The sequence below is a fragment of the Lagenorhynchus albirostris genome, chromosome 9 (genome assembly GCF_949774975.1).
Source record: "Lagenorhynchus albirostris chromosome 9, mLagAlb1.1, whole genome shotgun sequence".
NCBI classification, from domain to species: Eukaryota; Metazoa; Chordata; class Mammalia; order Artiodactyla; family Delphinidae; genus Lagenorhynchus; species Lagenorhynchus albirostris.
In genome coordinates, this window is record NC_083103.1 from 68,972,017 (window position 1) to 68,987,789 (window position 15,773).

Here is a 15,773-nt window from a genome sequence, read left to right on the forward strand (position 1 = left end):
GGCGGACTCCCAACCACTGCGCCACCAAGGAAGCCACAAATGTCTCTCTTTTAGGTGTTATTTTCTAATGACAGTACACAAATAGACTCCATTATTATCACATTTTACAGAATTCCATGGTGACACTACATTTCATTGTCCTGGAGTTAGAGCCCTTTTGTACCCCACCCCTTCCCCAAGTGAAGGCAGGCCACTCTTCTACATGCAGGTTCATGTTAGATTGCTCCCTGGTAGTAAATCTGCAATGCAGGGAGCCGGGAGGGTGCCTTCCTCAATTGGGTAAAGTAATCGATGAAATTCACATCAAGTTAATTTGTCTTTCTATTTGCTAATCTATTGTTTCACATTTCTTTTGTTTATTTTGGAATTTTAACCTCATCTGAAAAATCCCCACTGTTTGAGACAAGGACTTTATCCAAACAAGTCTGTTAGGTCACTTATTTGAATATATTTTCATTCTTATTTCCAAATCAGCCAGGAATTTCTGGGGCTAAAGTATTGCAGCTAGGTCTTTTACTGAGCCCAGGTCTCTAGGTCTCCTGGAAAATAATACATTATATTTAAGACTTTGGTAAAAAAAAAAGAAAGTTTATCTGGGAACCCATATGTCCTATACTGTCTACATGATTATAATTCTAAGCTGTGAATTTTTGCATAAGAATTAATGAATAAGAAAACGTATGTCCACGTAAAAGCTTATACATGAATTTCATAACAGCATTATTCATAATAGCTAAAAAAAAGGAAGTACCCAAACGTTCATCAATTGATGAATAAAGTGGTATATCTATACAATTAAATATTATTAATAAAAAGGAATGAAGTACTGATACATGCTACAACATGGATGAACCTTGGAAGCATTATGCCCAGAGAAAGAAACCAATCACAAAAGGCCACATGTCACATGATTCCATTTGTATGAATTGTGCAGAATAGGTAATTCCATAGAGACACAACATACGGTAGTGGTTGCCAGGGGTTGGAAGGAAGGGAAAATGAGGAGTGGTTGCTAATGGGTATGTGGTTTATTTTAGGAGTGATGAAACTGTTCTGGAATTAGATAGTGGTGATGCTTGCACAACTTTGTGAATATTCTCGAATCCACCGAACTGTACAATTTAAGTGGGTGCATTTTATGGTATATGGATTATATTTGAATGAATCTATTATTGATATATAAAGCATTATTGAACAAATGATTTTTTGAAAATATCAACAGTGTTTTTTTACAGCCTTTATTAGCAGTGCCCTCAGAACAACACCCCCCCCCAACTTTACCAATAAGCTACAGGTCTGCTTTACTTATTTTGCACGAAACAATTATTTTTGTGTCTTGAATGTTCTAACTGAACTAGTAGACAAAAGATCTGGATTTTTCCATTCCAGAATCTGCAACTTATGAGCTATGTAACTTTGGACCAAGTCTGGCCCTCAATTTCCTCATCTATAAAAATGGCGATGGATTTGATGACTTGGGTCATCAAATATATTAATATGTATTTAATATTAATTACATTAATAAATATTCATTTCTCTGTGTAATTGAGTGGAGGAGACCTGTTGATATGAAAGGACTCTTCCATTCCTCTCTCCCAGAGAACAGCCAAGTTCTGCTGGAGAAAATCACTCAGCAGGTCATGGGCACAAACCTCAAATGAGTATCAACATTGCCAGGAGTCCTACTGTGTTGCTCCAAACAACTAACTCTCACATGCCCATTGAAGGCCATCTCAAACCTTCTCCACTCTCAAAAACCCCTCCCCCACCCCCACCTCCACCTCTCCTTCCACTGACCTGACATTGCCTTTTTCCTTCACAAGGAAAATAAAAGCCAACAGGTAGCCCCTCTCCTAGCTCCCCATTTCCAAATGCATATACGTGTCTCCATTCCATCTTCCTTCCTTCTTTCCTACTGCAGGAGCAGAGGGACTCCTTTGCTTTAGGCAGTTCTTTCACTTGTGCTTTGGGACCCACCCCACCTACCTTCTCAGGAACCTGACACTGTTAGTATTACCCCTTCTCTCTCCCAACTAGATCCTTCCCAACAGCTTCTAAACTTGCTCAAGTCCCTGCTATTAGCCAAATAAAACACTGGGCTCACAGGATTGCTGGTATTTCTAGTTACCAGCTGAAGTAGGGCTACTATTGGGCAATAGTGGAACCGTAAACCCTGGTTTATAATTCACTTTGTTGGCCAGCTTTGAAATTAGATTTTTCTTGGCTATTATCTTATTTAAATTAGGAATGATTTGCATTCATTCAAATTTTATGCATTGATATTTTATTCATACTTTTATGTTTCACTCTTTCATACAGTATGGCCATATTTGGATGCTTCTTTGTCTTTATCACTAGACTGTAAGCTCATGAGGACAGATCCTGTGTCTGTATCCTCAGTGCTGAGCATAGAGTAAGAGCTCAGTAAATATTTGTTGAATAAATGAATGAAATTCTGTAAGACAGAGCCAGCAAAGGATGATATATCAGTTCATTTGAAATTAGGCTGCTTCATAGATGTTAAATATTTTTAAAAGTATTATACATCATGATATCCAAATGTGAGGATTGAAATTTTTTGATGTTTTTATTTAGGCCATGGCAGCAGGACTCTCAGAGGTGAAAAGTGAGTTACAATCACGTGATGATCTCTTGAGAATTATAGAAATGGAACGATTGCAGTTGCACAGAGAATTATTAAAACTAGGAGAGTGCCAAAGTGCTCCAGAAAATAAAAAAAGGTATATTTTTATATTCAGCAGCCTGAGAAAAACTATTCAAAACATCATGTTTGAATGTTTTTAAGAGTTTTATATTTGAAACTAGAATTAAAAGTCAGTTTTGTATTAACATGCTGTTAATTATTAGGTAATATTAGATATTAAAAATAAAGTTAGTGGGGGCTTCCCTGGTGGCGCAGTGGTTGAGAGTCCGCCTGCCGATGCAGGGGACACGGGTTCGTGCCCCGGTCCGGGAAGATCCCACATGCCGCGGAGCGGCTGGGCCCGTGAGCCATGGCCGCCGAGCCTGCACGTCCGGAGCCTGTGCTCTGCAACGGGAGAGGCCACAACAGTGAGAGGCCCGAGTAACGCAAAAAAAAAAAAAAGTTAGTGATTATTTATCTTCAAAATCAGTATCTTTACTCACCTAGGGAATTATATCATGCTCTGATATGTGGATATTTATGTGTCATAATGAAGTCAGAGACTTTCTTAGAACTTTATTCTTCAGAATATCGTGAAAACAATAGTATAGAGCTGATATTTAATTATCAGTGTTGGTAAATAAGATTTATTCCATATTTTTCAAATATTTTTATTTTGTTGGCCTTAAACCTGTTACTAACTTTTCACTCATAAATGTTGTATTTATTTTGGCCTCCACACTCACCACTGTGTCAGTTCCATTAAGGGTTTTGTTAGACCAGACTTTTTTTCCCTTTTTTAAAATCAGACAGATATTGTGTACTACATAACCACAAAGGAAATGGAACTTCAGAGGATTATTAAATGTTTATGTTTGTGAATAGACAGTTTGAATGTTCTAACTATTCACTGATGTTCTAATTCTCATTAGAACTTGAATCCTTCATACATCTGAAGGCGAATGCCAGACCAATGATAGGATTTTAGAAACTGAATAGCCAAATGGTAAGGGATATTTTATTGAAGGATAATTACATTGTTTTAAAGGCAATAATTATTTCTTCAAAGTTGTGGGATCTGCTAGCATTTCTTTGAGGTCTACGCTTAACAACAAATGGCAAATTAAGATCCGTAAAAATGACCTACTGTGCATCTAACCAGGGATGGTAGAATGCCTGTTAGCCAGTTTGCATTATAGAGTGCTCAGATATATAAGCTATATGTCATCACCACTGATCATTAATAAATCCATTGGAAATATATTATTATGTGCAAGGCACTGTCCCAGTGTGGTGAGTTGGTGAGAAATGTCTTTACGCAAGGAATGTATATGCCTAAAAACGTAAGAAGTTTCCTACAAGAGCAAACCATTCAACCCATGTCTAGCTCTGGTTTGTGAAGAGCATTGTAGGTATTTTCTCTGGAACTTCCTCACAAGGCCAATGCTGAATTCCAGACATTGCCAACTGTCCTTCAATACATGATTTAATCTAAAATCTTGCCGTTATTCACATATTTGGCTAATACGACTCCTCTGGTATGCCTGCTTAACATCTTCTATTTAAGTTGGTATATATTTTGGTCTCCACGCTACATCTTTCTAATTTGGAGGATATTCTTCAGTTCTAGTATTCTGAGATTTGATGAAAAGATAGATATTTAACTTTTCACAGCTTCCATTGTATTTTAGACTTTGGGCAGAGTCTTCTCAGCCTTCATCTTTCCCACTGAAAGTTTCTAATTCTTTTAGTTTGTGCTCATATGAGCATGATTCTATCCTCTTTATTGTTTTGGGTTTTTTTAAAATTTAGACTCTGTTTTGTCTTTACAGCTGTATTAAGGTGAAGCAGCCATGGCTAATGAGTGTAGACACACAATAGCTTTATAATAATAGCATTATAATGTCTTCATTCATTTTCAGAACATTTCTCCATAATGCTAAGATTTTGTTAGCTTTTTCTTGTCTTACTTATAGAAACACCTTGGGCTGATATGTTCTGAGAGTTATAAAAATAATTTCTACATTCCCTTCTTACAAGATAAATGATAGTTCCTTTATATCTTTATATTAGCATGATTATTGTTTTCTTCTTTAAACTTGTCCACATTAAAGCTTGATGTTTGTTCCATTCACTTACTGAAATTTATAAGGTCATTATGAGGTTTTACCATTCAGTTCAGCATTCCATTCCCTGAATTGCTTAGGAAGAATTAAAAAATTAGGAAATTTCATTTTTCACCTTTTTAAAATCATAGCAAATAAGAGAAATTTAAGATGGATCCTGAAATAATGTTTTAGGAGAATATTAGATAAAATACAATATATTACTGAGTGGGAAACAAAAGGGGACTGAAAAATAATGTGTTCAGTACATTCTAATTGTACAGGAAACATGTATGTTTTTATACACATATGCACAGGCAAAAAAGACAATATACACAAAAATGCTGACAACAGTTTTTCCTAGATGACAATTTATCGCAGTATATACTCTGATAAACTGTTTTCTACACTTAACATGTATATTTGATAATCAGAATAAAAGCAGTCCAGTCCAGACATATGTACCTCAGGGATATCACTATTAATTTATACCTTTTAAAAGAGCCCTTTATTTTCCATCTTTACATTAGTTATTTCTCTCTCATTACTCAGATTTTGTTGTGTTTGAATGTGTGGCTTAAGTTTTTGATTTGTGGAACTTTTTAAAAAGCTCTTTGGAAATCTAAAATTATGCTCACTTATAGGTGGGTACATTCCTCAAAACCCCAGACTCTACCAGGTTAGTCCAGCAATAGTGGAAAGCATGTTTCTTTTCTTGCCTGGTTATCTTTATTTTTCTGTTTTAATGTTTTTTTAATTTTACCAACCTCCCTGATGTGGAAGTGAACATTACCTGTTTCTAGTTCTCCAACCTTCCTATGGAAATGGTACTTTTTATACTAGTTTCTGCCTTTCCTCTCTAGTGTCCATATATGGTTGCCATTCCATTTTATAAATTGAGCAGCCAAAAAATAGACATATTTGCACTCTCTCTGGGTAGCCTGTCAGATTTAATCATTTTGAATCACTTTTACAGAGTAGCGGCTCCCCTCGGACATCTCCTGACATAGTTCCTTTCCACGATGTAGAAGCAGGTCAGGTGTATTTTCTTTTTTAAATTGGCTCCCAAGCTATTTTATTATACCAAACAGTCTTTTCTTCTTATCCAAAAATCTTATCTACATATGCAAATCCAGTATTCAGCCAATTTTTAATGTATAATTGAAATTCCATATTAATAACTAGGTTTTATTTTTTTCACTAAGACTATTTGCACTCAGTTAAATATGCAAATACTTATGGGACCTGAATGTATTAGAACTTGCCATTTCTGTAACTAGAAATGTTTCCAGCAGACTAATAATCTATCTCTGCATCCTATGATGGCCTAAATTAACAATATAATCACAACAATTTATCAAGTTAAGCTTAATTTTTACTCATTATAATTTGTAGACTTGAATCATCTTATTCACCATCTATTAAAGAATCAGAAAAACAACGGAAAGAGCTGTTTGCAGTGACCCCAGATCAACCAAATCATGAAAAAGAATTGAACAAGGTATGGCAAATAATGAGCTTTGTTCTTACAGGCAGATCTGAGGTCTCTGAATACAAAGGGGGAAAAACATCTTCCCTCTCACTCCGTTCTTTTTTTTTTTTTTTTTTTTTTTTTGCGGTACGCGGGCCTGTCACTGTTGTGGCCTAGGCTCAGCGGCCATGGCTCACAGGCCCAGCTGCTCCGCGGCATGTGGGATCTTCCCGGACCAGGGCACGAACCTGTGTCCCCGGCATCAGCAGGCGGACTCTCAACCACTGTGCCACCAGGGAAGCCCCCACACTCCCTTCTTTTTCCTTCTGTGTTTTCTCCTAAGATAATAACCTACCAAGCTGCTAATTCTGACACTCCTCTGTGTGATGCTACAAGAAAGACAAACCTTAGGTCATCACTCTGCTGCTGGGAGACTGCCCAGGAAACACAGAGGGCCTGTGGCTCAGTGCAGGGTAGCTGAGCGCAGGAAGTGTGAAAGCAGAGGCCTGCACTCAACCACACGCTAGGTGCATGAGCTTTGGGAAGTTGCCTATGCGAGCTGCTTATGTTTCTCATTTCTAGGATGGGGGTGGGATAATTCGCCCTACCTCATAAGGTTGTGATGAGGATTAAACAAGCTTAAACAACTCTTGCCATGTGCCAGAAGCTGTTCTAAGGGCTTAACAAATCCTAATTCATGTATTCCTCACAACCATCTTATAAGGTAGGTACTAATACTACTCTCTTTTACATTTAAGGAAACTAAGGCACAGAGAAGATCAGCAATTTCCACCAATATTATATAACTAGTAAGTAGCAGGGGCCGGATTTGAATCCAGGCAATCTGGCTCCAGGATTCATACTCTTCCTTTAAGAGTATGAATTCATACTCTTCCATTAAATCCATAAAATAATGCAAGTAAAGTGCTTAAAACGGGGCCTACCCAGCTCAGAGGAAGCACCTAATAGATGTTGGCTGCTCTTGTTATTGGTGACACCCACATTTTGTCATTGAGCGCCTAACATGTGCCAAGTACTCTGCCAGGAGCTAGGCAGCTACAAAAACTGTCTTCTCTTCTTCCTCTAGTCAAATTCAGTCGTGGCTTTCCCATGAGTTTCTCACGGCTGCTACCCACTTCTCTGGTCTTTCAGTTTAAGGATTACACAGAATATTCAATGCTATATAGTCTAAACAATTGTTAAAAGCAGGAAAATACTGGATGTGGCTTTGAATTATCATCCAGTGCCCAGCAAAGTGCCTGACACACAATGAGTGAAAAGAAATATTTAGAGAACAAATTAATTAATATTAAGGCTGAAGTCTCCCATAATTGTATAGGGTCATAAATTCAGTTGTTTGTATAAATTAAACAAACATTTATTGAGTATCTAGTAGGACTGTTGCTGTACTGCTTATTTCTGTAGGAAATATAATAATGTAAAAGCCAAATCCCATCTCCTGAAGAATTGACTGTCAGGCAACTATTAAGTGTAGAAAAGGTGTTATGAATTACTGATCATTTTCCTTATATTTTTCACATAATCCCATGAAACTTATTTTACTGATATTTTAAAATATAACTTTAAAAACTGTTCTTGACTGGAGTCCCCAGTGAATAAATTATGATAAAAGGTTGATTAAATCCTCCTAAAGTATAGTTACACCGTTCTTAACCTCATAGATTAAGGTAGAGTAATAAACTTAGAAGGAATCTACTGATTTTGCACAGTTTTGATGTGGAGGGAGAGACTGCAAGACACAAATCTCTTTACAGACTCTGGGAGACCTCTAGATAATGCATTGCTGTGCAGAAAAGGTAACAAATGAATTGTGTATAAATAGCTATAGTTTCTGGGAAGTGTTTGTAGAGAGCATTTTCATTCTCTTGTAATAAAACCAACAAGAGCCATGTACTGTGAATCTTGCAAGTGTTTTATTTCTTTCTCTTTTGTCAATATAGAATGATTTTTAGTAACTTATTTTGTGATAAAATTGACATTTTTAACAAAGCCAAAAGTCATTTACAGCTAGGTAAATTAATCTCATTTAAAAAGAAATTTTGCAGTATAGCATGTTTTAATATCTAAATGTTATAAAAATAATGAAAATAGTTTACTCCTTCTTCATGATAATATATTCATTTTTTTCCCACATTTTAAAAATACCATTTTAAGAGAACATGTTAAACTACACCATGGGGATGCAATCAGCAAAATCCAAATTGGGGCAAATGATAGAACAACCCCATTGTTCATCAAATAAATTGTAAGAGAAAAAAATTGGAGAGAGAAGATGGGAGATGAAAGGAGATGTGTAATATTGCCCTGGGGTAAGGGTATTTGTACTTCAGTCTCCTAGTCTACGCTTCTGCTCTTAGGAGCTGGATAACTTAGACCCAGTCAGTTCCTTTCCCTATGAGCCTTTGTTTTTCCATTTTTTTAATGATGGAGTTAGGCCATGTGATTTCTAAGGTTATGTCCAACTCTGAAATTCTAAAAATTTTGGTAAAAAGAATAGACTCAGATGAGAGATTGATGGTATAAAGCCTGAGGCTGGACCATGGTTGCCTTACTGACCTGAGGACTTTCCATGTTAGGTCATCCCACTCTGGCTTTTTTCCAATGTGGGAACCACGTTCTAGGGCTATGCTCACAGAGGTTACATAGAACAATGGGTAAGGACCTGGAATCAGACTGCCTGTCACCAAGAATGTGACTGTGAACAGTTATGTATCTTAATTTTCTGATCTGGAATATAGAGATTGTGGTGATTAAATAAGACGATGTATGCAGAGTACTCAGAACACACACACACACGTGCACACGCACATGCATGCACAAAGAGAGGCTTTAAAAAGATAGGTGCCAGGGGCTTCCCTGGTGGCACAGTGGTTGAGAGTCTGCCTGCCGATGCAGGGGACATGGATTCGTGCCCCGGTCCGGGAGGATCCCACATGCCGCGGAGCGGCTGGGCCCATGAGCCATGGCCGCTGAGCCTGCGCGTCCAGAGCCTGTGCTCCGCAACGGGAGAGGCCACAACAGTGAGAGGCCCGCGTACCGCAAAAAAAAAAAAAAGATAGGTGCCAGTCGCAATGTGTGGACCATATTTAGATCTCAATTCAAATAAGCAAACCTGCAAACCATTCATTACACTTCTGATACAATTTTAAATTTGATAGTGCCTGGATATTGTATGATATTGAGGAATTGTTGTTAATATTTTTAAGACATTATAATGGTATTCTGGTTATGTTAGAAAAGAGAGAGAGCACACCGCTATTCTTTTAGAGATATATCCTGAAATGTTTAAAGATGAAATGAAAAAAAAGTTTTTGAAGTAAGTTCCGAGGGGTAAATTCATATAAATCTCTTTGTGAATGGCCCCTCCTTAACTCTCCAGCCTTACTTCTCACAACGCGCCAAGTCCCAGCCACTCCAAGCTCCTCTGGGTTCACTGAGTGTGCCTTCTCCATCTGACCCCGCTCCTTCACTGCATTCGTTGCCTGGGAGCTCACCTCCATCTCTCTCTTCCATCTGGCTTCCATTCATCCTTCAGTATTCCGTGTGATGTCCCTTCCTCTGGGAATCCTATCCTGGCATCCCCAGGCTGGAGTAAGCACTACTCCACTACATACTGCTGATATCAGTTGCTACACTGTGTTCTAACTGTTTATTTTCCTGTTTCCCCTGATGGACTGTGATTTTTTTTTTTTTTGAGACCGGTAATTACGTACTTTATCTCTGATCCTCAAGAATCAGAGAGAGTGAAAGATTTCTAGAAAGACGGGAGGAGGCTGGACTAAGACAGTGGTAGTAGGAATGGAAAGCAGAGGTGAGATTTAAGAGAGGTTGAAGTAGAAGGGACAGAATTTGCTACCTGACTTGATTTGGGAGGATGAGGGAGGGGAGGAGTCCAAGGTGATCCAGAGGTTTCTACCGTGGAAGGTTTAGCTAAAGTTAAGAATATGAGACTCCATCGGCTTAAGAAGTGTAGGTGATGCTTTTTGATGGACACCTTAAGTTTGAAATTTATTGTAACAAGATTCTTAAAAACATAGTGTTCAGTCGCAAATAGTACAGCATGATTTAGTCCAAAAAAGCACTGAATTTAGATCCAACAGTCCTAAGTTCTAGACCTAGCTCTGCCCGTTAATAGCTTTATGAATTTGAGCAGGTCACTTAACCTCTCTAAGCCAATTTTTTCTCCCTAAAAAATGGTTCATCAGCCTCTGGGCTGTGGGTCCAGTGCTCTTCCATGGCACCAAATCCGGAGTGGTGGTTTAATGGGTATCAAGTAAGTTACACGAGATGAGTAAGTTCCACAGTCTGCTGCACAGCACAGTGCAACAGTAAACAGTAAGGTATTGTGCACTTAAAAATTTGTTAAGAAGGTAGAGCTTGAGTTAAGTATTCTTACCACACGTACACAAAATTAAAACAACAAAGGGACACAAAGAAACTTTTAGGTGTAATTGTCACGTTTATTTTCTTGATTTTGGTGATAGTAACACAAGTGTATGTCCAAACTCACCAAATTTTATCCATGAACTATGTGCAGTTTTTGTATAGCAATTATACCTCAATGAAGCTGGGAGAAAAGTGCTTGATAATACTTTCCCCACCTTCCTGTCAAAGTCGTCATTAAAGTGGTGTCAGTAGTTGGTGATGACTTACATACAATAGAAAATAGAAGTGAAAAAAAAATTTTGAAATTGGAAGGAAAAAGTCAATGAATCATTATTGTAAGTATCTTTTTCATTTAGCATTGATCAGAAAAGGAGGGTAAAGTGAGGTCTGGCAAAGTTTTAAGATAGGATGGGAAGACCGAACATGGCCAATAAAACCTTTTAGCTGCTGTATAAAGGATTTGTTACTATTTTCTGGAAAATATCTGCTGCAGATAAGAAGCCAACTCTATCAGGAGGAAGAGTACCATAGCTCTGAGCAGGAAAGAATGAGGAATGAAATCTCTGACCTAACTGAGGAGCTTCATCAGAAGGAAATCACTATAGCAACTATCATGAAGAAAGCTGCCTTTCTGGAGAGACAGTTAAAAATGGAGTTAGAAATAAAAGAGAAAATGTTGGCGAAACAACAGGTATGCAAGCGGCAGGAAGCACCTGTCCAGGTCACTCTTGCTCAGTGCAAATAGTCGCCTTCCTTATTGATTAATAAAAGGGTTGTATTTCTTGTATTGTTTCTGAGACTAACAGCACAGAAATGCTTTGTGGAGTCACATAAAACCTTGGTGAGATAATGCAAAGTGTCATCAAACAAGAACCAGGGAAACAAGTGACAGCACAAGAAAATTTCTTTAAATCTCATGCTAACATTTTCTAGTGACCCATATTCTGATCACCTCCCACAGCATGCTCTGGTCAAAGATTTCTTCCTGAATTTGTTTTCCATAGTTCTCTTCTATTAACATTTGTATCTTAAAAAAAGCTTCTACTCCAGCTTTTCTTGGACACTTCCCACTCCCATTTCATACCTTTGTTTTAGAGTTTTAAAAAATGGACATGAAACACGAAGATTACTTCATATTTACTGAACATTCACTCAATGCATAGCTTGGTTCATGGGGAAAAACAGCCATTATAACGTTCTACTGTTAAAATACTGCAAGTGACTTCTAAGTCTTCCCTCCCTCCCTCCCCTCCTATTCGTTTTGAAATTCCCTCAGTCCCATACTCATCATCAAACTGGTGGCCTGCTACTGAAAGTATAGGGTTTCTCAGTGTTTTTACCCCAAATATAGAGGGATTTTTAAATTTTATTTATTCATTTTTATACAGCAAGTTCTTATTTGTTAGCTATTTTATACATATCAGTGTATATATGTCAATCCCAATCTCCCAATTCATCTCACCACCAAATAGGGTTTTTGAGAGCACCATTCAATAATTTTCTAAGCATATGAGGGTTACTTCATAAATAACAGGGCTATTTCAATCCTGAGTATTGTAAAAACAAGAAAAAATTCTGCCTTTGCCCAATTATAAGCTTTAAACTGTGATTAATTTGTATAATATTACAGGAAAACAGCATAGATAGGACAATAGCATTGGTTGCACCTGTAAAGGAAATGATATTTTTACAGGTGTTAACAGTGATCTGGGTAGTTGGATCACAAATGATTTTTAGTTTCACCTTTATATTCTATATTTTTAGATTTTTGTCAAGGAGAATATATTTTGTAATTTACAAAAGTAAACCTTTTTAAGGGAAGTGTTTTATATGGAAATGAGCCCTAGATAAATAAAAGGGCAAATGCTATGTCTAAGTGCTCTTAAGTAGAAGAAATTAGGGAAAAAAATAAATGAGGAGACAAAATGAAGTTGTCACAAAAAAGAAGGAAATTTGGCAGAAGTATCAAGAAGAACAAAATTAAACATGAAATCATATTTGCGTATTGTAAAAATTAATCAGGTCATGAACAAATTTAACGGACACTATTATTCAAGCATGTTTTTAAAACTGTAATTTTTCTGATGGTAATTTGCATACCATAAAAAAGTAGAAGTGAGAAATGGAATTTTGGAATAGAAAAGTATAATGAATCATTATTGTAAGTATCTATTTTTAATTTAGCACCAATCAGAAAAGGAGGGTAAAATGGGCCCTGCTGAAGACCTGAGAACTGAATGAAAATACCTGATTTATGATGATCCTGCCTAAGAAGTGTTTCCCTTCACTACACTTTGAAAATATTTACATTAACAAAATAAAATTAATTTTCATAGAATTGTGAACTTTTATTATGAATTTTACATTCACTTTTAACTACTAATCTCCTTTCAGGTCTCAGATAAGAGAGATAAAGCTGTCAGAACTGAAATCACACACCTGAAAGGCATGATGGGAGATTTAGACCCTGGACGGTACATGGTAATATGCTGAAATCATTCAGTAACTTGAACAGAGAGATTACTTAGTTGGTCAGGATTTACCCAGACATTCTTTACTGAATGCTTCCCACATGTCAGGCATGCAGGAGATGGGGTGGCAAATTATCTTGCACTTAGATTGAATTTACTTTTATCCTCAGGCTAGAACATGTGAATTTCTAGTTTTCTCCCTTGTTCTTTTCTGGCATTGGACTCAATTCTGATCATTTCCTCAAACACACTACTTCCTTGCTTTTGCTCTTGCTGTTACCTCTGGAATCCTACATCCTACATGGCTTGACTCATGTGTCAACTTTCCCCTTGATGAAGCTGCTCCTGAAACTCCAGTCAGAATAAATCATTCCATCTACACTTGGTTTGTATTTTGGGTCCAACTTGTTTCATAGCTTATCACTTCCCCACTGGATGGTGAACAAAGACTGTGCCTCACTAATGTGTGTATCAAGAGTACCTCCCAGCGTCAGGAGTATAGACAGTGTTCAGTGAATGCTGGTTGAATAAAAAGGATGGATCAGTGAATGATTGAGGACTGACCGTGTGGTTTCAAGCAGTGTCTTTACAGGTTTACACAAGGCAACTTAAACAGGTTCTGTGCCTTTCATTTCAAATGTTTAATATAACAGTTGAGGGTTGGTTTTTTACATGTAAAATAGAAGAATTTTATTTATTGAACTAATGAAATACCATTGTTACTTGTCTACCATTTATTTGCTCTGAGTGAAAATTCTGAGATAAAATAATTTTCTGCCATGCAGGGAATGGAGGGAATCGAGTACGGCAGGTGCTTAACCTGGCCTCACGTTCCTCAGCTGTAAAGTGAGGAAGTTGGATCGGGCATTTTCCAAGGTCCTTTCTTAAGCCAGGATACTGTATTTCTTTTTTTGTCAGTATTTTATTTTTGCTTTTTTAATTGAAGTATAGTTGATTTACAATATTATATAAAGTTACAGGTATACTACATAGTGACTCACAATTTTAAAGGTTATACACTATTTATAGTTATTATAAAATATTGGCTGTATTCCCTGTGTTATACAATATATCCTCATAGTTTATTTTATACATGATAGTTTGTACCTCTTAATCCCCTACCCCTATCTCTATATCTGTGAATCTCTTTCTTTTTTGTTATGTTCACCAGTTTGTTGTATTTTTTAGATTATACATATAAGTGATATCATACAGTATTTGTCTTTCTCTGACTTATTTCACTTAGCATAATACCCTCCAAGTCCATCCATGTTGTTGCACATGGCAAAATTTCATTCTTTTTTATGGCTGAGTAGTATTCCATTGTGTGTGTGTGTGTGTGTGTGTGTGTGTGTGTGTGTACCACATCATCTTTATCCATTCATCTGTTGGTGGACGCTTAGGTTGCTTCTGTATCTTGGCAATTGTAAATAATGCTGCTGTGAACATTGGGGTGCATATATCTTTTTGAATCAGTGTTTTTTGTTTTTCTCAGTTACATACCCGTGAATGAAATTGCTGGGTCATATGGTATTTCTATTTTTGGTTTTCTGAAAAACCTCCATACTGTTTTCCACAGTGACTGCACCAATTTACATTCCCATCAACAGTGTATGACAGTTCCCTTTTCTCCACATTCTCAACAACATTTGTTATTTGTGTTCTTTTTGATGAGAGCCATTCCGACAGGTGTGAGGTGATACCTCATTGTGGTTTTAATTTGCATTTCTCTGATGATTAAGAATGTTGAGCATTTTTTCATGTGCCTGTTGGCCATCTGAATGTCCTCGTTGGAAAAATGTCTATTCAGTTCTTCTGCCTATTTTTTGATCGGGTTGTTTGTTTTTTTGATGTTGAGTGTATGAGCTGTTTTTGATATTAACCCTTATTGGTCATATCATTTGCAAATATTTTCTCCCATTCAGTAGGTTGTCTTCTCATTTTGTTGATGGTTTCCTTTGTTATGAAAAAGCTTTTAAGTTTAATTAGGTCTCATTTGGGTTTTTCTTTGCTTTTATTTCCTTTGCTTTAGGAGACAGATCCAAAAAAATATTGCTACAGTTTATGTCAAAGCGTGTTCTGCCTATGATGATACTATATTTCTGTGATAGTATGTGCTTGTTCTCCTAATAGTCTGTATTCCAGCATCAAAGAATAGAAGCATTCTGCATTCTTCTTTGGGCCTTGTTATGGATCCTGTGATTGGAGTATAAATGGATAAAAAGTAAAGTATGTGTGATTTCCCTGTCTGTTACAGAAAATCTGTGTAACACAAGGACTTTTTTTTCTAAACTGGATACACGAAAACGTTATTTAGAATCCTGCCCTCATCTATGTCTTTTTCTCTCTCAAATAAATGGTTTTTATGTTAATTTTTTACATTTCAATCTGGATTTTTTTTTTTTTTTTTTTTTTTTTTTTTGCGGTACACGGGCCTCTCACTGTTGTGGCCTCTCCCGTTGCGGAGCACAGGCTCCAGACGCGCAGGCTCAGCGGCCATGGCTCACGGGCCCAGCCGCTCCGCGGCATGTGGGATCTTCCCGGACCGGGGCATGAACCCATGTCCCCTGCATCAGCATGTGGACTCTCAACCACTGCGCCACCAGGGAAGCCCCCAATCTGGATGTTTTTAGTTGTGTATTCTGCTTCGTCACAGCCCCCACTAAGCCTGCTTC

At 37.2% G+C, this 15,773-nt stretch overlaps 1 protein-coding gene across 1 annotated transcript in view; it reads left to right on the plus strand.

Moving 5' to 3' along the window:
• Positions 1–15,773, plus strand: part of DEUP1 (deuterosome assembly protein 1) — a 100,976-nt gene that overhangs the window by 48,006 nt on the left and 37,197 nt on the right. The window contains exons 8-11 of the mRNA XM_060157888.1: positions 2,596–2,741; positions 6,145–6,250; positions 11,121–11,318; positions 13,022–13,108. Coding sequence (XP_060013871.1) covers positions 2,596–2,741; positions 6,145–6,250; positions 11,121–11,318; positions 13,022–13,108 — 537 coding nt within the window. The remainder of the gene's footprint in view (positions 1–2,595; positions 2,742–6,144; positions 6,251–11,120; positions 11,319–13,021; positions 13,109–15,773) is intronic.